Source organism: Zingiber officinale, chromosome 11A (genome assembly GCF_018446385.1).
Source record: "Zingiber officinale cultivar Zhangliang chromosome 11A, Zo_v1.1, whole genome shotgun sequence".
Taxonomy (NCBI): domain Eukaryota; kingdom Viridiplantae; phylum Streptophyta; class Magnoliopsida; order Zingiberales; family Zingiberaceae; genus Zingiber; species Zingiber officinale.
Genome location: NC_056006.1, coordinates 71,683,067 through 71,704,589, shown reverse-complemented (window position 1 = coordinate 71,704,589; position 21,523 = coordinate 71,683,067). Strand labels below are relative to the sequence as shown.

Sequence of the window (21,523 nt, the reverse complement as noted above, 5' to 3'; positions counted from 1 at the left end):
TTGCCCAAAATCATCACAATTTATTGTGATAATAGCGGTGCAGTTGCAAACTCGAAGGAACCATGAGCCCATAAGGCAAGTAAACATATAGAGCGCAAGTACCACCTGATACGAGACATTGTCAAGCGAGGAGAAGTTGTCGTCACCAAGATTGCATCAGCAGATAACCTGGCAGACCCTTTCACTAAGGCCCTTCCGGCGAAAGCTTTTGATCGGCATGTGGAAGGGATGAGAATCAGATGTATGACAATAGATATGGCAGCTTAGTCTTTTAGTATAAGTGGGAGATTGTTGGAGTGTATACTGAAAGCCTAAGTTTTTGTAAACATTTGTTTTGAATAAAGAATCACATTTGGTCATATTATCTACATTTGTTTGTAGTTATTCAATTAATTTATATTGTAGATAACATAGTATGTGGTGTCACATGCAGAAGATAATGTTATCAGTACCTTATAAATTATAAACAGTAGCTCACGACCAAAATGGAAAGAAACAAACCATTAGAAGGTCGTAGTGTAATTAGGTATTAGTTTATCTTGACTATATAATTACACTAGTACACTCAGAGTGTATTGAGTAGGACCATTTGAAGTCGTTTCTTTTATACTGACTTTATAAAGAAACAAAGACCTCAGTTATTATGGAAGTGTGTGCTCTTAATCCTAATATAATAACAAACACATATATTTGATGTTTAGTTCTTTAATTTATCAATGAGTGAGATTTAGTTCGATGAATCAATAAACCCGATAAGTTGAGAAATGATATCACTTATAGTGTGTGTTGTTGATTATAGAAGGAAACTGTGTCCTAGAGATACTAAGTTGATAATGTCCCCAAGAGGAGCTCATAAGGATTGTCATGTTAAACCCTGCAGGTGGACTTAATCCGACATGACGATAAGGTTGAGTGGTACTACTCTTGGACTAAGATATTAATTAAATGAGTTGTCAGTAACTCACTTAATTAGTGGACATTCGATATCTTAAACACAGGGAGACTAACACACTCATAATAAGAAGGAGTCCAAAAATATAATTTGGGATTGGTGCGGTAGTTCAATAATAGTTCTCTAGTGGAATGAATTATTATTGATAAAATTAAGTTGTGTGTTCGGGGCGAACACGGGATGCTTAATTTTATCGGGAGACCAAAACCAATTCCTCCTCTCGGTCCCTATCGTAGCCTCTTATTTATAAAGTATTATACCCACCTATACCCACCTTCTATACCCACCTAAAGGGGGCCGGCCAAGCTAGCTTGGAATCAAGCTAGGGTTTAGGGTGGCCGGCCCTAGCTTGAACCCAAGCTAGAGGGGGCCGGTCATAATTAAATTAAAAAGAATTTTTATTTTTATTTTTATTATGTGGAAGATATAATTTATTAAAGAGAATTAAAATTAAAATATCTCTCTTAAAAGGATCTACAAAAGATTAAAGAAAGAGATTAGATCTCTTTCCTTATTTGTAGATTGGAAAGATATTTTATTTTCTCTTTAAAAATTATTCACATGTTGAAAAATTAAAATTATAGAAATTTCTTTTTATCAACCATGAAGGGATTTTTGAAGAGAAATTTTATCTTAAAAATTTCCGGAAACAAATTAGGAAGTTTTAATTTGTTGATTGAAACTTGTCTAATTTGCCTCTCTATGATGTGGCCGGCCATTAAGAGTTTAATTGGGAAATTTTATTTTATTTTTCTCAATTAAATCATGTCAAGGAAATTAAGGAAATTTTATTGTAATTAAATTTCCTAATTTACCAAGGCTAAGGAATATAAAAGAAGGGGTGGGGGTGCCTTCATGGTGTACAACCGCTATTATTTTTCCTTCCTCTCTTATTCCTTGGTGTGGCCGGCCAACATCCTCTCCCTCTCTTCCTCTTTGTGGTGGTCGAAACATCCCTCTTGCTTGGAGCTCTTGTGGTGGCCGGATACTACTTGGAGAAGAAGAAGAAGAAGGAGAGAAAGCTTGCATCCCTTGGAGCTTGGTTGGTGTTTTTCTTCTTCCTTGGTGAAGCTCTCTTGTGTTGGCCGAACCTAGCTAGGAGGAGAAGAAGGTTCATTGGTGGTTTCTCATCTTGGAAGATCATTGCCCACACAACGTCCGAGGTTAGAAGAGGAATACGGTAGAAGATCAAGAGGTCTTTCTAAAAGGTATAACTAGTAATTTTTCTTTCCGCATCATACTAGTTATTTTTGGAAATAATATCAAATACAAGAGGCTTACGATTCTAGTATTTCGAATATGTTTTTCGATGTTGTGTTCTTTTGTTTTATTTTTCCTTGTGATTTGATTGGTCCTTTCGGTTAACCTAAAGTTATTTTAGGAAATTAAATATTAGCTTTCCATAAAAGGTTTTGTCTAGTCGGTGGTGGTTGCTCCCATATCCAAGAAGGTCATGTGCCTCGCCACGTCAGTACTGGGAACCAATTAGGGAAATTAATATTTAATGGAATTAATAACTTAAGGTGATTTGGATCGAACGTGCTAAGTTCCGCAGGAGATCCAAGTCTAAACCTAAAAGAACAAATAGATTAAGTTTTGGATCAAACGTGTTAAGTTCCGCAGGTGATCCAAAATTTAATTTAAAAGAACACATGGTAGCTAGGAAAAGGCTCAGACCTTTGTACAAAATTTTTGTACAGTGGAACCTCTAGGTTTTCCGAGTAGCAACCAACAATTGGCTGATCGGAGAGTCCCTTATCCAATCGACCATTTGAGTAAATAATTATAGTTAGTCCGGTCGACAGGAGAACAAACTACGTGGGTTGGGAGCCCGAGCCGAGCGGACCACCCGTATGACTTGAAGAATGGTGTTGGCATTATACACTTAATAAAGCAATAAAATGATAGAAGAGGAAAAGACGGATAATTAATAAAGAGAAAACTAAATAGAGCACACCATCTATCATTAAATGAGAAGAAGTCAAGACAAAGACATCTTCTGCCGGTAATCAATATCATTAAACAGGGAAGATGGAGGGTCACCAGAAAAGGTATAAAAAGGGCACGTCAAGTATGAAAAAGGAAAGAAAAATCTTTATCTTTGATACACTTTTTTCCTCTCTTGTTTCTCACTTGAACGTCGAAGGGCCAACGCCAAGGACCTCTTCCCTAGTTTTGGTTTTGTTTTGCAGAGAGTGAGGTCTTCATCCAGTCAACGAAACTGCCACCTCCCCAACTTTCCAGCTTCGCGCCTTTGGACAGGATCAGACGCTAAAATGGACTCAGTCGGCCTATCAACAAAGCGTATTAATGACCCACCAAATCAACAGCCTAATAATATTCCTTTTTGGCATCTTATGCAATCATTGTCAGAGAATCAAGGTGATATTCTATATGTGAGTCATATGGCGGAAGCTTCTACCTACAAAGCACAGAAATGAGAGGAAAAGTAACACTATATAAGGGGATTTCCACCTTCAGGTGCAGGTAAGCTTTGTCATGAGAGTTCACTGTTCATCATCCCTGCTCTTCGTTTTCTTCTTCCACTACTTGGCTGACTTAAGCGTCGGAGTTCCTGCACCGAGGACCCCTCCCTGGCCCGGTTACTACTACTTTTTTCTCTCCGTTCTTGTTTTGGCCACGCAAGATAGTCTGCAGCAGCAAGTTCCTCTTGTAGGGAGTTTTCTCACAGTCAGCATCAGAGCCATCTAGCCAACACATCATCTTCCTTTCCTTCAGACATGATCAACTATAAAGCTATCAAACGGGCAAACACATGGTGGGATGGGTCAGCCCATGGCAAGCTAGTCATCTGACGGGATGGGGCGGGGTGGGCCGACCCATCATCTTGGCGGATGGAAAAATTCTCAACCCCATCCAATCCAAAACAAGTTACCGGTTAGACAAGTCAACCCACGATGCCATTAAAATTTTTTTAAAAAAATTAAAAACGGATAGATAACCAACAAGTCAACCCATTTTTTATGTGAACTTCATTCATGACACCTAATGCTACCACTATGTTGTTTCTTTAGCTAGATTAATAATTCCATACAAGATGAACATATTCTGTGCAGCAAAGCCTTTGCTATAATTTTTTTATGTTTTAAAAATATTCACCTCTTTTAAGAACCTAGAATGCCATGATGAAAAAAATTCTATTCAATAGGAATGTATCATAACAGCGTGAACAACCTGAAGTCTCTTCTTTATTTGCTTACGTGCAAAGTCTTTGATGAGCATGTACGCTGAAGTAAAGCTGGAGTGGGTAATACTCGTGAGATGGACTTTGAAAGCTTTCTAGATTTTATTTTGGCCATTGAAAATAAAGACACACATGAAGGATTAACATACTAATTCAAATGCCTTGAGTTGTTGTAGCATTTCCATCTATTCCTTCTTATTGTTTTTCTTTGCTGATCTTGAAACTCACTTGCCAAGTTGCCATGTATCCTTGCTAAAGATGTTCACCAAAAGTGGATCGATGATGGAATTGTCCATTAGGTGTTCATATTTCTCAATCTGTAGGTCAACCCAAATTCGTCACGGTTCGATCCACATGGGCCGCGGGCCTAGGCGGGTCAGTCTATGATAGGTTTGGTAATAAAATTACAACCCAACCAATTTAAATTGTTAGCAGGACGGGCCAACCCGATGGGCCAACTCAAATTGACGGCTCTAATTAAATATCTAGTATTTGGTTAACACATGACAGGAGAATATTTGATGAGATGAATTCACAGCCCTCTCGATGCTTATTGGATGTTCTGCTATATTCATGGCAGATCTGAGAAGCTACTGCAGCTAGGCCAATTTATGCAATGTGAGACTTAAGAAGATAGAGTAATGGACATCGATAAACTAAATGTGGTTGAGAATACACATCTTAGGTGAGGATGATGTTTTGGTTAGTGCAACAGGAGTATGGATTTTTTCCCCTTTTTGTCTCCCAGTTTTTCAATCATTGGGTTGGGAAATCAAGTTGCCAACACTGCATATAACTCCCATTACATGAAAGAACTTCTGAGGAGCTAGCTACCAATTTTCCTTTTTATTGAAAAGGAAAATACGGATGGCAACTTCTCCCCATCTGCAAGACTATTAGATCTAAGAAGATCATTATGTGTATAGAATTTAAATTAGTTTATACTTCCTGCACCTTATTCAGAAATACACAGTCTGAATTTGAACACTTCTGAAGAGGAAGAACTAGTTCCGAATCATATGTGCACAGGGTTATTGAACTGGACAGGATTTGCAAGGTGAGTTGTGCAAGAAATAATTGGTCACGATGAGAGCCCCAGAACATCATTCTTTCATGTCAATGGGAATAGAAGCAAGCATGTCATGTGTATGCCCATGATCAAGAATTCTAGTTCAGAATTCAGATGAAGAATGTATCAAACAAGAAAGCACATTGGAATTTACGAAACCTCTCATGGGAGAAGGTGTTCATTGTAAATTACAACTTAGCACACAGAGTAAGACAAAATGCAAACATATTTATATAAACAAGTATTCATATAGTATATATACTGAATAGGAAGATAGAATATATGCATTCAATCCGGCAAAATGTATAACACAAATAACCATCTATCTCAACAGTCAAGAGTAAGCACATTGTAGGTATACCACACAAGTCAATTCAACATGGTTTCTGAGTACCACTATAAGAAGATCTACTGCAATGTTCAGGGAACAATATAAGTGAAAGTATAGCAAACGAAGGAATTACTAACTGTAAGATATTATTCAGTAATTTTAATGTTTTAGTAATTTCAGAATAGCAACAAGGATACGATTTGATTGGTTCCATGAAGTGCAAAGTAACATAGCATACCCTAGCCTTAATCTACAAGAGTGAACCATGATTATGTATGAACCTGATATGCTATAGTTGTTGTCTTCTTGTTTATTGTTGTTGAGAGGGGGAAAAGGCAAAAAAAGTATCTAGTACTAGAGGACTTATCAAGTACTGCTGCCTACTTTTTGATCCTTCGTGCTCTCTTGGCTCCCCAGACCTCCATTCTTCCCAAAGGGCAGCCGCATGGGGATCGGAAGATGAGAACAGTGCGTCCATTCAGTGGTGCCATCTTCTTCAGCTCAGCTTCAAGTTCCTTGTGGTCTTGTCCCAAGTCCAAGGGGCGAATCCCAAAAGCATCATTTGGCAATCGTGGCAAGCATTTGACGCACCCCTCTGACTCAAGCTGGATATCAAATTCTACTGCCTTTCGCAGACCTTTGCAGTAGGGATTACCGCACTTCCTCGCATGGTAACTGAAGAATTCCCAGGCAACAATCACCGTGACAAGCATGAAGATCAGTCCGGCAGCATAAGCAATGGGCGCTTGATACACAACATCGCCCATAACGTCTATCGCCACGGGAAGCAGCTCGTACGATTCCTGGAAGATGAACTTGAAGTAGGGGAGGGCGAGGACAGCGAGCGCTACAAGGACCAGAACCAGCAGCACTAAGTCGATGGCAGAGAAGGCGGAGTGTTCGCAGAAGGGATGGGACAGGGGATTCAAAGACTTGCTCCTCCTCCTCGACTGGCCGCCCCCTCGCTCCGACGAGGCCTGGGAGTTGGCCATGTTCCGGTGCTGCTCAAAAGCCCTGCAGAACTCGATCAAGCTTCGACAGTCCACCATCGAGACCCTAAATCACCCAAGGCCAACCACGAAATCGTCCTAACACTCAGACAAAACACCGGAAATATCGAAACTTTATTCGGACGCAAGCAAAATCGCACCCCCAAAGAAGCAGCAGTTCCGATCTTCCGGATGAGGATCGAGGAGGTCAAATACCAGAAAAGATCAGATCTCAGAAATCGCTAATGAATTTACCTGAATCGCTCAGCAGAATCCAACAAACTGAAATCTCGATCAGCCGATAGGGCAAAGCGAAGGGGATCTCGGAGGTCGAATGAAATGATTGACGCCGATTTGGATCAATTGATAGCAATTCCGTCCACGGGATCGTGAACCCGAATCGAGATCGGAATTTGAGCGACCAAGGCGACGGAGAAAGAGAGGGGGGAAGGGAGGGAGATAGATCGGCGTTGGGCTGTGGAGACAGTTGCCGTATAGACGAAGTCCGAGGGGAGGAAACGAAGGGATCGAGTCTCGCTTATATAAACGCGTGGAAATAGAGAGAAGCATGGGTTTCGAAGCATTTGCCACAATAACAAAAATATTTTCAAAAGAATAAAATTAAAAAATAACTTTTGGAAAGTAAAATAACGTAAACAAATTCCGTTTTTAATTGAAAGTACAAAAAATAAAATTAAAAAAAGGGGTTTCCCATATAAATACTACTTTTAGAAAGTAAAAAATGTTTTCTGCGGGTCAGTATAACTGTTTAAGCACGTCAAGCAACCGAACTAGACCCTAAAAGTTGTGTAACAAGAAAATATATAATTGTATCAAAAGTGAAAACTAATTTATATTAGGACAAGGAAGGATTTTGAATAAGGGCAAAAATGAAAAAAGCATCACAAATTTTATAAATATTTAAACATCATTTTTAAAAAAAAAAATCAAAAAGACTCCCCCAAATAATATCACAATGGACCTAACTTGTTTGGATGGATTTGTGGTTTGAACTAGGGTTATTTTTATTTTGTATGTGGTTTGACCCATACTTATCTTCCATATGAACTATAGGTTCTTTTGCAGAGTAAAATTGAAAAGAGTAAATAATTTTGGATAAATCTCAAATTACGTAAATTATCAAAAGAACATTTTTTTTTCAAAAAAGGACAAAAAAAAAACAATCTCTTTCTTTTCTCTAACTACTATAATATTATTCAGGTGGGAAATATGAATGAAATAAGAGGTGGTCTATTATATATAGATTTTTAGTTTAATATTACAAATCTCTTAATTTTATTATTGGTTTGAATTATGACATATGTATTGATATTATAAATATATATACGGAGGAGAGACTCTCTTATGTATTTGTACGCAGGGGTAGGTATAAATTGAGAGCTCGAATTTGCACTAAACCAAATTGACACGTGTGTGAGTACGACCTGCGTGCATCGAATGTCGGATCGGTCAAAACAAAATTTGTCCAAAAGAATGAACTAACGTTTTGCCACCTGAATATTTTTTTACTACCTGTTCAAGAGTGTAACAGAAACATTAATATGAAATTAATAGCGATTCTGTAATGTCTCGATTATAGATTCATTAATGGTAACTTCGTAACATCTCAGCATTAATGACAACATTAAACTTATTAATAATGATTTTGTAATGTCTTTATATTAATAAAGACATTAAATCCATTAATGGTGGCATTAAATCCAGTATTAAATGATCATAATTTGGTCATCAATTGCAGGCAAGGTGAATATAAGGATATTAGATTTTGGGCAAAGGATAGAGACTAGCGGAAGATAAGCGAAAGAGAGAGCGAGAGGAAGAGCAGGAAGCGAATCTCTGCCCACCGATGTTCTCCAAATAAACTCTTTCAGCCGTGCATCTTTTCGGTTGAACTACTCGTGACGGTACTTAGGTACATTTTTAGTTCACCATTAACAACCAGTGCTTGGTTACGTTCGTGGTTTTACCGTTGTATCCTAGAAAATAGACGACCCTAGAGAATCTTAAATCACAGTCGGAGGTAGGGCGAATCTGTTTCAAGGAACTACGTTGAGCGAAGGCCTCGGTATCATACTAAGTGAATTCTCTTCCTGACTCGGCAATCGACTCCCGATTCTGCTATGCACCATATCAATTCTGTAACTCGGATCGCCGGAAGCTTAGCAGAACCAGCCCCACTAGCAACATAAGATTATCTGCTTAGGTTATCTTAACGGATAAGCTAGAATTAATTTCGTGTAATTTCAATTCAGTAATTTTCTCTAATATCTCCAGCAACAGATTTTCTAACAAATTTGAAATAGATTTCGTTTTATTGAGATAGACACAAAATAAAGTGTTGAGATGCAAGAGACTCAACACATGAAGGCCCCCTCCGCCCTGATTAGAACTATGTTAATCAACCACGAGGAAAGGTCAGAGAAGTTCACTAGATTAAACTTCAAGAAGTGGCAGTAGAAGATGCTCTTCTACTTGACCACGCTCAATCTAGCTCGGTTCTTGACCGACGACCCTCCCAATCGTGCTGAGGATGCTAATGCGCAAACTATCAATGTAGTCGAGACATAGACTCATTCTAAGTATCTTTGTCGAACCTACATCCTCAATAGCCTTGCTTGCTGACTCGCTATACGTTGTGTATAGCACGAAGAGAATGACTAAGGAGCTGTGGGAGTTCATGGACAAGAAGTACAAGAGGGAAGATGCAAGGGCCAAGAAATTTATTGTGAGTCAATTCTTAGACTACAAGATGGTTAACTCCAAGATGGTGATCAGCCAAGTCTAGGAGCTTCAAGTGATCTTGCACAAAATTCACTTAGAAGGGATGGTTCTGAGTGAAACCTTCCAGGTGGCTGCTATCATTGAGAAGTTGCCTCCAGACTAGAAGGACTTCAAGAACTATCTGAAACACAAAAGAAAGGAGATAATGAATGCTCTTTTATTGAGCTCTAGCCTGCCAAAATTCATGTGGGGGGAAGCTGTGTTAACAGCTAATTACCTTTTAAAATAAAGTGCCCCGAAAGAAAATAGATAAGAGCCCTTATGAGTTGTGGAATAGAAGACAACTGTCCTACAAATATTTATAAATTTAGGGGTGTCTTGCCAAAGTTTGGTATCTGATCCGAAAAGGATTAAGATAGGACCAAAGACTATTGATTACAAATTTATTAGATATGCACATAACAACAGTGCTTATTGATTTTTTATGTACGAGTCAAATACCAGATATACACAAGAATTAATAATAGAATCGAGAAATGATTCGTTCTTTGAGCATGTGTTTTCGTATAAGATCTGAGAGAATGCTAGCTCCTTAAAACAAGCATGAGAAACATAAGGCAAAAATGATAATGAGGAACTAGTCAAGGTTGAGCTTAGACGGAACAAAAGAGCTTGGGTAGAAAAATCCTACAGATTGAATTTTATCACTTTCATGTTGAAAAGTGAGCCCCAAAGTTACTCAGAAGTAATAACTCTTCTGATAAACCTTATTAGAGAGAGATAATTGTATCTAAGATAGAATCTATCTTGTAAAATCACATTTAGGAACTTGTGGATCTTCTTTCAGGAAGTAAACCACTAGGTTACAAGTAAACTTCAAAAAGAAAATGAAGTCAGATGATATAATTGATAAGTATAAGACTACATTGATAATCAAAGAATACTGACAATGAAAAGACCTTGATTACTTTGATATATATTCTTCGGTCTCGAGAATAATTTTCATAAAAGTATTGTTGGCTATAATCTCTTTTTGGAATCTCGAAATACATCAGATGAATGTAAAGACAGCCAGTCTCATTACGTGGACAAGATTCTTGAGAAATTCATTAAGGGTGATATTGTACTGGCATGAATGCTGATAGATACAAATCAACATCTATCAAAAAATTGAGGAGAAAATATCTCTCAGATAGAATACTCTCGAGCGATCGGACGTTTGATGTATTTGATGAGTTGTACACGACCAAACTTAGCCTACACAGTAAGTAAACTAGTAGATATATAAGTAATTTAGGTGTTGAGCACTAGAAAGGGATAACAAGAATACTGATATACTTGAAATATACTCGTGAATATAGACTGCACTATATGAGATATCATATTGTAATCGAAGGATACAACGATGCAAGTTGAATATTTAATATAAAAGATTCTAAGTCTACTGGTGGATATGTATCCACTCTTGGAGGTATAACAATTTTGTGAAAATCTTCTAAGCAAACTATAATAACTAGATCTATGATAAAATCTGAGTTTGTAGCTCTTGATAAATGTAGTGAAGAGGTTGAATGACTACAATAATCCTTAGAAGATGCTCCAAGATGATTAAAACTGGTGTCGACAATCTGTATATATTGTGATAGTCAATCGGCAATTGACTAGGCACATAGTCATTTGTATAATGGTACGTCTAGACATATATGTTGTAGACATAATACCATTACACAACTACTCTCAACAGGAATTATCACTGTTGACTATGTGAAATTAAAGGATAACCTAGTGAATCTGCTAACTAAAATATTAAATTAAGAGTTAGTGGCAAACTCATCATGAGGAATGAGTTTGATGTTGTTGTCAACGATCAATGCAGAGGACACCCAACCTATGTTGATTGGAGATCCCAAGAACTAAGTTCAAAGGAACAACTAATTTACACTGACTAGATATACTATGGGGGATAGCCTAATAAAATAGTGACTAGAGCAGGGTAAGCCGATGGACTTTAATGATCAAGAAAAATAGATGGCTACTCTCGAGGGATCACCTATGTGAGAAAAAAGTGGAGTTGCTTCGAAGAGAATTGGAGGCACAATTCTTAGAGCTTTTCACAGAACCAAGTGTGTTCATGGTCAAGAACGAACACACTTATGAGAACTGAGTTGTATCAGGAAAAGTCTTGGGTGAAATTTGTCAGTGCTTACACAAACGACAAAATAGTTCAAGAACATTATGTCTGCTGTCAGTTAGTATGCAAACAAATCTTCATAAGGAAAGGTTTAAAAAGTAAAACCTACCTATCATATATTTGACTCAATTGTTGAATGTTATCACATACGTTGTATTCCATTCATGTGGGGGATTGTTGGAAATGTGAATGAAATAAAGAGGTGAAGACGAATAGACTCTATTATGTATGAATTTTTAAGTCACACATTAGAAGTCTTTTGACTTTATTGTTGGTTTAAATTATGGCACATGCATTGATATTGTAAATATATGCATGGGAGATAATCTCTCACGTATGGGTGTGCATGGGTGGGTACAAATCTAGGGCTAGAATTTGCACTGAACCAAGTTGACTTGCATGCGAGCACGACCTACGTGCGTCGAGTGTCAGACCGGTCGAGGCAAAATTTGCCCAAAAGAATGAATCAACGTTTTTGCTACCTGCTCAAAAGTGTAACAGAAGCATTAATATAAAATTAATGGCGATTCTATAACGTCTCAACATTAATTGTAACATTAAACTCATTAATGGTGATTTAATAATGTCTCAATATTAATGACGATATTAAACTCATTAATAATGATTCTGTAATGTCTTGATATTAATGAAGACATAATCCATTAATGGTGACATTAAATCCAACATTAAATGATCATAATTTGGTCATTCATTGCAGATAAGGTGAGAACTCCTATAGAAGGAGACTGGATCTTGAGCAAGGGATAGATAATAGCAGAAGAAAAGCGAAAGAGAGAGCGAGAGGAAGAGCAGGCAGTGAACCTCTGTCCACCCGTGCTCTCTGATAAAAGAAAAACTCTCTCAACTGTGCATCTTGTTCAACTGAACTACTCGGGTGCATTCTCAATTTGCCATGAACAACCAGTGCTTGGTTGCGTTCATAGTTTTGCCATTATATCCTAAGAAATAAACGATCCGAGAGAACCTCGAAACACAACCAGAGGTGGGGTGAATCTGTTTCAAGATAACTGCGTTGAGTGTATGCCTCGGTATCTTACTCAGCGAATTCCCTTCCTGACTCGGCGATCAACTTCTGATTCTGCTACGTACTGCATCAACCGCAATTCGAACCACCGAAAGCTTGGCAGAACCAACCCCGCTGACAACTTAAGATTATCCGCTCAGGTCATCTTAACAGATAAGTTAGAACTTATTTTGTATAATTTCAATTCAATAATTTTTTCCAATATTTCCGATAATAGATTGTCCAACAATTCTTTACTTTCAATATTATTGTAATAATTATTACAATGTATAATAATTAATACAATATTGTTATAGCAGCTGCTACAATCGTATAATATATATTTAGCTAGTTGTTACAATTATTTTAAAGTGAATTTGATCAATTTATAGTTATTTTGATAAAATTTAAATAATTTTGATTGAGATGAAAAAAATTGATATAATAATATTCCGGGTTTAATATTTAGGTTCAAAGTTTTAGGATTTAATTATTATTGTATAACTAATTTAAAATAATTTTGATCAAATTGATAATTTTTTTAATATAATAATATTTTATATATAATAATTTTAATTAAAATGAAATAGTCAATTATTGCTGTTATATATCAACACTGGAGTAAGAGATATTTTGGATATAAGAATATCTAATGGGGCTTCCTTTTTATTTTTTTTTTTTAAATTTTTAAAAATACCCTTTCGAGAATTTACATAATGCCCTTTTTAATTATTCTCCAATAATTTTACTATATTTTAGAGGAAATTTGCTAGATTCTTGTTAAGAGTGAATTAAGTCTCAAGCAAAGTGATGGACTGTATGATTGTCAATTGCTATAAGCCAACATATGCCATCATTTTGACAAATGGCAACAAAAAATTCAGCAAGACGACATTTTTTCAAGATGTGCCAAAAAATTCAGCAAGACGACATTTTTTCAAGATTCTTTTGTGATGAGGTCATAACATCATATTTAGCCCAATTATTTGACCTCAGTTATATAAATTATATATTTCGTCCGGACCTAATTCGGAGCCTCTGAAATTAATTAAGGCATTACAAATAAAGTACAAAATATATATTTTTATTCAGATTAAGTTAATTAAATTTTATATATAGAGTTTAATAGTTGAGTTATAGTATTCAAATTAAAAAAATAAAATTTTTTAAAAATAGATGTTATATATATATATATATATATATATATATATATATATATATATATCAGAGGATTGAAATATAAGATTTAAAGAATTTTTAATTTTTAAAAAATAAATAAAGAAAGAAATCGAGACGGTTAGATCAATTCGCGACTAAAAACTTAAAAATATATATATATATTAAAACAAATATTATCCTACCCTTATTTGCACATAAGTATTGGAAGGATGAAAGCCTACCCTTATTTCTAATGGAATTACTTTTTTTTTATTAAGACTCATCCTTATTTCTGATTATTATTATTTTTTAAATCAATAATTTATTAAATCACGTACTCAACTTTAAAAATTATTTAAAACCTGCATTCAATTTTGATATTTATTAAAGGACACAATTATTATCCCAGTGTATCTCTTCTCGCAATGTAGATCCAAAGTCCAAACCAAAACGTTGATCTAATTTTTGCACGAATTGAATTATAAGAAAATTTAAAAATCTTAATTATTTCATTAAGTACCTTCATACAAAAATATTTTATAATCTAAATTTTTTAAATTTCTATCCTCCTAATCTCTTTTAGATAAATATATATTATCTATTTGTACCCAATTGGAAGCATACTAGACCGCCTATGACGATTATTATCATCTTTTACTCTTTCTATATATATATATATATATATATATATATATATATAATAGAAATATGAATGGAGTAAAAAAATACATTAATTTAAATTTAAAATAAACCAAGTTTTTGAGTCGTTATTGACTTTTAAAAAAGTTATTAATAGTCATAAAAAATTAAACAAACTTTTAAAAAATTATAGCAGATTCAAAGGTCATTCATTTGGCATAAAACCTTGAGATATAAAATTATTGCAGCAATCCCTCAGGAAAGTCTAGTAGCTACTTAGATACTAACTTGAGATATAAAATTTAAGCATAGTCATCTGACCATCTTGAAACTACTGCACCACTAATTTTGACATTGTAAATAAGCCAAACGCAGCGGTAAAGCCTGGAGTTTCCAGTAGCCCCAGGCAGCCACCGAAAACAAGTCTGCCCACGAACGAGTCCTAATCGAATCCGGCCCCATAATCAAGTCAAACCATAACCAGCCTGCCTTGCCGGGCGATTAAGATTTAAGAATTCATTAATCCATTGCGCTTCAAACCAACAGTTGTACGGTTTTTTATTTTTATTTTTAGGTTTTTTTAAGAATTAGATTCGGGGTGATCTTTATTTCGGTTGGTTGAAATTATCCAAGCGAATAGAGCCAGAGCGGAAGATCCGGATCGAGACGAGCACTACCGGAACAGAGGACCCGGACCAAAAGTCAACTAAGTTGACTTTAGTGGTTCGGATGCCCGGACCCATTGCGGGCGCCTGGACCAGCCCAGGCGCCCCGAGCGATTCTGGGCACTCGGAATCTGATTTTAACCGGATCGTGTTTGACAGCGATTCGTTGCGAAGGAGATAAAACTTTATCCCCCTCTCAAGCGTCTGAAACCCTTCAGGCGCCCCGACCAAGGCTATAAATATAGCCTTAGTCCAGAAATTTCAAATTAGAATAAGAATTAGTAATACAACACTTGTGAGTTTCCATTTTTAATTTAACTTCTCTTTTTTACACATTCACTACTGTAAGAAGTGTCTTCATTTGAAGGAGATCTTTTTAATGTGCGATTCATTCCTTGGATTAACAACCTCTCCAATTGTAATCAAGTCTGTGAGTCTATTCTTTTAGTTTATTGCTTTCTTTATTTAATTATATACAAATGTTCTTTTAAAAGTTCGAGAAAGATTGTGTTTTAATTTATGCAGGACTATTCAACCCCCCCTTCTAATCGGTCAACGCAGTCCAACAGGGATAATGCGCAAAAGAGCCGACGCTCGACACGAAACAACAATAAGTCACTCAAGGGAAACCGAGTAGCCTGTCTGAACGGGAGGAAGGTAGGTACTACAAAATCATCACAAAAGGGAGCCACTAAGATCGATAGAGTGGAGGGGTTCCGGCCGAGCGATTACCTCACTCGGCCAAGCAGCGAGACCTGGACGCGGATGGAGCGAAATCCCAACCGAGTGACTATCCCGCTCGACCAAGCAGCGAGACCTGGACGCGGACGGAGCGAAATCCCAACCGAGCGACTATCCCGCTCGACCCAACAACGGGACCACTTTAGTATCTCTCGACATCCTTTTAGGAGATAGTGATGCTGACACGAGGTATAAGCGATAGACAGATCGTACGCCCAAAACTTCTACTGTCGCGTCAGAAATATGCATGCCTTGTTAAGGTATAATGTCAGAAGTATTTTCCTGACAAGACTCTTTCATGAGACACATAGAAGAACGTGTTCATGTCTTGAAAAGCACATACACTGCCCACAAGTGGTAAAAAACGAATACACTCGGCCTTAGTATCCCGCCAACTCATCTCAAGATTAACACGAAGAAGATATATATATATATATATATATATATTTCATTTATTTTTTATACTTTTATTTTTTTATAAATAATAAAAAAATATTTTAATATTATAAAAAATAAAAAATATGAAGACCGCTCACGTGTCTCTCAACATTTTTTTTATAAATCCAACACTTTTCGTTATATACTAATTATTACACACGCATTATGTATATAATATAATACATTAATACATAAAAATTTTATAAAATAAATTTTTTCTTTATAAATATATTAAAAATATCTTATATCATCCCAGAAATAAAGAAATATAATACATAAAAATTTTAATTTGAAAACTGTTAAATTAAATTATTAATTATACCTCTACTTAATTTGTAACGAAAATATTTTATATTACTAAAAAAATTAATGAAATAACCGATAAAATATAAAATGGTTAGATAAAATTATAAATTTTTTAAAAATAAATAAAATACAGATGAATTAATACGATTATATCGATATGTAAAAAATTTAAAATAAATAAAAAAATGAAAAGAAAAATTATAGCAAAAAATTTAAAAAAAACAAAGAAAAAAAAATATTGATAAAAAAAATGATAAAGATTAAGACGGTAAAAATAGCAATTTGTACAAATTAAGTTAATAATTTAAAAATATAAAAATTAAAATTATTAATAATTCTAATAATTAATTTTCTTATTATTTTTAATATGAAAAAATATTAACATAATTTAATTTTAAATTAAATTTAATTACTAATTTTTCTAAATTCTTAATTAAATAATAAAATAATTATCAGATTCCTTTCATATTTTATTATTTTAAAAATATTAAAAATATATATTATTTTAACATTAAAATAATAAAAAAAAGCTTAGGCAGCTTATTTTCTACTAATATTGAAAAAGTTATTTTAACATGCAATCCTCATGGATCAAAATCTTTATTTCCACTCCCTAATCTAAAATAATAGACATTAATTTATCTAATTGTCCCTGATATTTTCAGATATAAAAAATTCAAAAATGAATATAATTTTTTAAAAATTTTAGACATTAAATTAGAATTCAACATATTTTTTATTAAATTTAACATGACTTTTTTTCCACTTTAATTAAATAAAAAATATACTAATTTTTTTTAAATGATACTTATTTAAATAAAAAATATACTAGATTTCGTTGAATTATATTAAATTTTAAAAAAATATATTAAATAGAAAAAAAATTTATATTCAATTTGATAAAAAATATACTGGAATCTAATTTAAAATACCGAATTTAAGAAAAATTATATTTATTTTTAAATTTTTTATTTTTAAAAAATATGAAAGACCAATTTTGATAAAAATATATTAAATTCTTATTTAAAGTACTGAATTTTAATAAAAATATACTAAATTCTAATTTAAAGTGTTAAATTTTAAAAAAATTATATTTATTTTTGAATTTTTTGTACCTAAAAAATTTAAAAGATAATTATATAATGATATTTGTATGAAGAAATTGAAGTAAATAAAAATCTAAATGCAAGGAGTGAAAATAAATTTTTTTAATTATAATGACTGCATGCAAAGTCAAAATTGTAATTTGAGATTTTTCTTTACTGAAAATATAAACAACAGTCCTTTAAAAAAACACACAAAGGAGCTCCCTTTCCCACCTCAATGGGAGCTACGGAAGAGCTCTAAGAGCATCGGGATGTGTTTGGTGGATGTATTTGGAAACAAGGGAATAGTATGATAGTTAAAAAATAATATTTAAATTGTAAATTTAGAAATGATAAATTTTAGATTTATAGAACTCAGTTAAACCGATATAACTAGTACCAGTGGGTTTATTTTCAGTTCCATTTCCATTATCTACTGAGAAACCCTTATGGCTATATACCCCAGGGAAAAAACTAATTTTTTACGTTCTGGGATAAACCGGGCAGATATACTGATGCGTCATTCAGCGGAGCAGCCATGCCAGTGTTCCCCTGTGAACAGCAAGAGATTACTCTACTCCAGTTTCTTTTATCAACGATTTAAGAAATTTATCGCAATTTCTCAGCCATCAGAACATAAATAAGCAGTAACTTGCTTCGTGGCCACGAGCTAATACATGGACAGAAAAAATTTAGCCGCCCTTTATGATTCCAGATCAAAGGGTTTTCACTTCCAGTGCAAGTTTCTCGAATTGCCGTAGATTTGGACACTTCGATCCGCCTGTTATATCCAAAGCTTTCATCCTGCAAAAGTTCACGAAGTAAACGAGAGAGGGAGAGAAAAAAAAATGGAAATTATGATTTTAACGCAGGTGATGAGTAAGACTCTCTGAACAAACAAACAAAAAGTAAGAAAACAAAATGAAATGTTTTCCGCATTAAAAATTTTCCTAAGCAAGCCTGAAAAAAAATGCGTCTTTTATCCTTCGCAGGACATGGTAAGAAGTTTTTTTGTAGATCCATATAGATCTGAGAAAAGCAAATAACTAAACGAAGAGATCAGCTTTCAAAGTTAAACTACTAGAAGAAAACAGATCCTGAAACAATAAAAATCAAATACTTCCCCTTTTAGTCGAAATCAAAGAGATATCACCGGCGTCGTCCTCGTCGCAGATCAAAGGCTCTCCAGGGAAGGGGAGGGGTTCATGGAAACCATCGGAATGGGAGGAATTGGAAGACACCAATTTTGACAATCTCCAACCGATCCTCTATTGATCCGTAGAGGAAAGGAGAGGAGAGGAAGCATCAATCATGGGGTTTTCCAACCCAACCCCATCCCAAGAGATTCCAGGAACGCTTCTCCCGTTCCCTCTCGCCTCGCCGCCGCCGCTGCCGCTAGGGTTCTGCCTTTCTGCGCTCGGCGATCGCCATCGATGCGATTTTTCAGATATAGGACGTGGGTTATTTTCACTTTAGCCCTGTGATTTCCTAGGTTTCTCAATGGGCGGTGCTATGCAATGCCTCCAAGGAATTGGGCCGGGTCCGACCCACATCTTATCCCCTTTCCCGCGGTCCCGCCACAAGGCGCTACTTCGCAAATCGCAAGCCACAAAAGAAACTGCTTGGTTATCCTGCGAGAAACCTAACCGCACGAGAGGAGAGAGGGATGGCGTCATCGGCCACCGCCTTTCACCTGGCAACGCCGCTTCGATCGGCGAGTGGAGTTCAGCAAAGGCGGAGGAGGGCGGCGGCGGCAGTGGGCGTGAGGTGCGGGCTGGCGGATCTGATCGGGGGTGACCTGATACTGCCGGATCTGGGGCGGTGGCTGGAGGACGTGGAGAAGCACAAGGCGCTAGCCATATACCCGCCGCACGAAGGCGGGTACGAGGGCCGCTACCTCAATCGCCTGCGGTACCAGGGTTACCGATTCCTCGACCTCACCGCCCGCGGCCTCGGCGACCTCGAGTCCACCCTCACAAAGATCCACCCCGTTTGCCCCGTCCGTACTCTCCTCTTACCACGGTTTCCATTACGTCTTTCTGCTTTTAAATTTGGTTAAAACAAGCTTTTTATTCAATTTTCACATGATCAATAAGATTAGTCTGCCATCCATCAGCACAAGCTCTAAGTTTGTAATCACAACACTAGGAAGGGAAGGCACCATTGCGTAGTTTATCATATGAAAAACGTACCATTAAAGCCTATACCTGGAATCTGACCAGGCCTTCTGGGTGAAGAAATGATCTGACTTTGTAGGCGTTTCTTTAGCAATATAACAATTATTTAACTGAATTTGCACTTGTTGCAATTGTGCAACTTCATCTTCAAGAGGCAGTAAATCAGATGACTAAATGGCTTCTTCAGTGTTAACACTCAACTCCATTTGCTTGACATGATCAATCAAACTTAGCAGATGTCACACACAAAGATCTTTGAAATTAGTATCTGAATTAGTAGTGGGCCACAATCTAACCTCTTGTACCATCAACCTGTTCAACAAATTTGTCTGCTTTAGATCTAGCTTCAATCTGTCCTGTTGACATGAAAATAAGCTAGACACTTCCAACTAAATGCAAGATGGTGGATTTCCGGACTGTATTTCTCCAGGAGTCTTTAGGCTACCCAAATTAGGGGGCAATCACTGAATAACAAATGATAGAAACAGTGCTTTGCGCAATGCAGGATCTTTACCAATACTTGTCCTATTAATCATCTCTGCTAGAAGATGTATAAAAACATTTAAAATGATGGACATGATGAGGGTGGCAATGTATAGAATCTGACCTAGTACTGTCTATTTGTGTTTGAGCTTCTAAGAATTGAATACTTATGCATAAATGCTTAGCTCACTAAATGTTTGCATGCAGCCTCATCTAGGAAAACAGCCCATATCAAGATGGTACTTCCCACCTGAAGTGGATTACAGGCTTTCCTTGATGTCACCTGATGACAAAGGCCTTGTTCTCTGGATCATAGAAGCCAAGGTTTAGCTTTCTTTGACTACAGATGCATAGCTCCATGATTGTCAACTATAAATACAGATCAATTAACGAACACACTTAATTCAATTCTCCAAAAATAGGTTCTTTCCAAGGCCGAGTTGCAATTCCTTGCCTTGCTTCCAACCCTTCGTCCAAAAGTTAAGGTCATAGCAGAATGTGGGAACTGGTAAACTTGACCACCTCATTTGATGAGCTCGATTGCATTTCTCTCTTATGTTGTTTTGGACCAGGCTAATTAATGATATTTGATGAGTGCAGGAGAAAGTTTGTGTGGAAGCCATTGAGAGAAATAGCAGGCCTTCCAGCAGCTGGAGAGTCATCAAGCAGTCTTCAGCCAGAAAAATGAGGTGTTATTGCTTTTAATTTGGATGGCCTCATTTTATACTCCCCCACTCCACTGTTGATTCCTTCTCATACTTTGATGTATAATTTGTTTTCTTATCAGAAGTAATTGTACATGCTTTTTCTGAATTTATGCAATTAAAATCTTTCTTAATGAATGTTATTGCCAATATTCTATATCTCTGTTTGAAGATGAGACATGATAAGAATGGTTGTTGCAAGTCATTAAATAAATTGCAATGTTATGATACGGTAACGATTCTTAATGGTTATCCAAATAGTAGATTGTCTCCTCTCATTTTCTTAAAATGAAAATGAATGAACTTAGGATTATGATCCATCTAATGTAGATTTCTATTCATAGTATGTCCTCTTTGATTGACTTTTTGTGTCGGTCATGATCTATATCAGTTGGTTAAGATTCTCAAATGATAGATAGTGTTACATCCTGTGTCTCATCTCATTACTTGGATTTAATCTCTAGATCCAGATAGTTCAATCTTGTGTCCCTATATATAGTCATATACCACCTTCTCATCTGCATAGACTGATCCAATCTCCCAATCTATATAATCTGATCTGATTTCCTTGATTCACATAGTCTGATATTGTATGCTTATATGAGGTGGATTGAAAACTTCCTA

General features: G+C 35.8%; 2 protein-coding genes across 5 annotated transcripts; one reads left to right on the top strand and one right to left on the bottom strand.

Annotated features, from left to right (window-relative positions):
• Nucleotides 1-5,686: 5,686 nt before the first annotated feature.
• Nucleotides 5,687-7,075, bottom strand: LOC122032469 (uncharacterized protein At5g19025-like). Of its 4 annotated transcripts, none has more exons than XM_042591757.1 (2): nt 6,708-7,075; nt 5,687-6,613 (listed from the first exon to the last, which is right to left on the bottom strand). In XM_042591757.1, the coding sequence occupies exon 2, from the start codon at nt 6,604-6,606 to the stop codon at nt 5,938-5,940; it is 669 nt and encodes a 222-aa protein (XP_042447691.1). In that variant the 5' UTR covers nt 6,607-6,613; nt 6,708-7,075; the 3' UTR covers nt 5,687-5,937. The 4 variants fall into 4 exon arrangements, with proteins under 4 accessions (XP_042447691.1, XP_042447689.1, XP_042447690.1 ...); XM_042591755.1 differs by having other exon boundaries at nt 5,687-6,731; nt 6,802-7,075; XM_042591756.1 differs by having other exon boundaries at nt 5,687-6,645; nt 6,802-7,075.
• Nucleotides 7,076-19,135: 12,060 nt separating this feature from the next.
• On the top strand, nt 19,136-21,033 carry LOC122032714 (NAD(P)H-quinone oxidoreductase subunit N, chloroplastic-like). Its single transcript, XM_042592029.1, has 4 exons — nt 19,136-19,534; nt 20,403-20,519; nt 20,618-20,703; nt 20,796-21,033. The coding sequence occupies exons 1-4, from the start codon at nt 19,202-19,204 to the stop codon at nt 20,881-20,883; spliced, it is 624 nt and encodes a 207-aa protein (XP_042447963.1). The 5' UTR covers nt 19,136-19,201; the 3' UTR covers nt 20,884-21,033.
• The last annotated feature ends 490 nt before the right edge of the window (nt 21,034-21,523 follow it).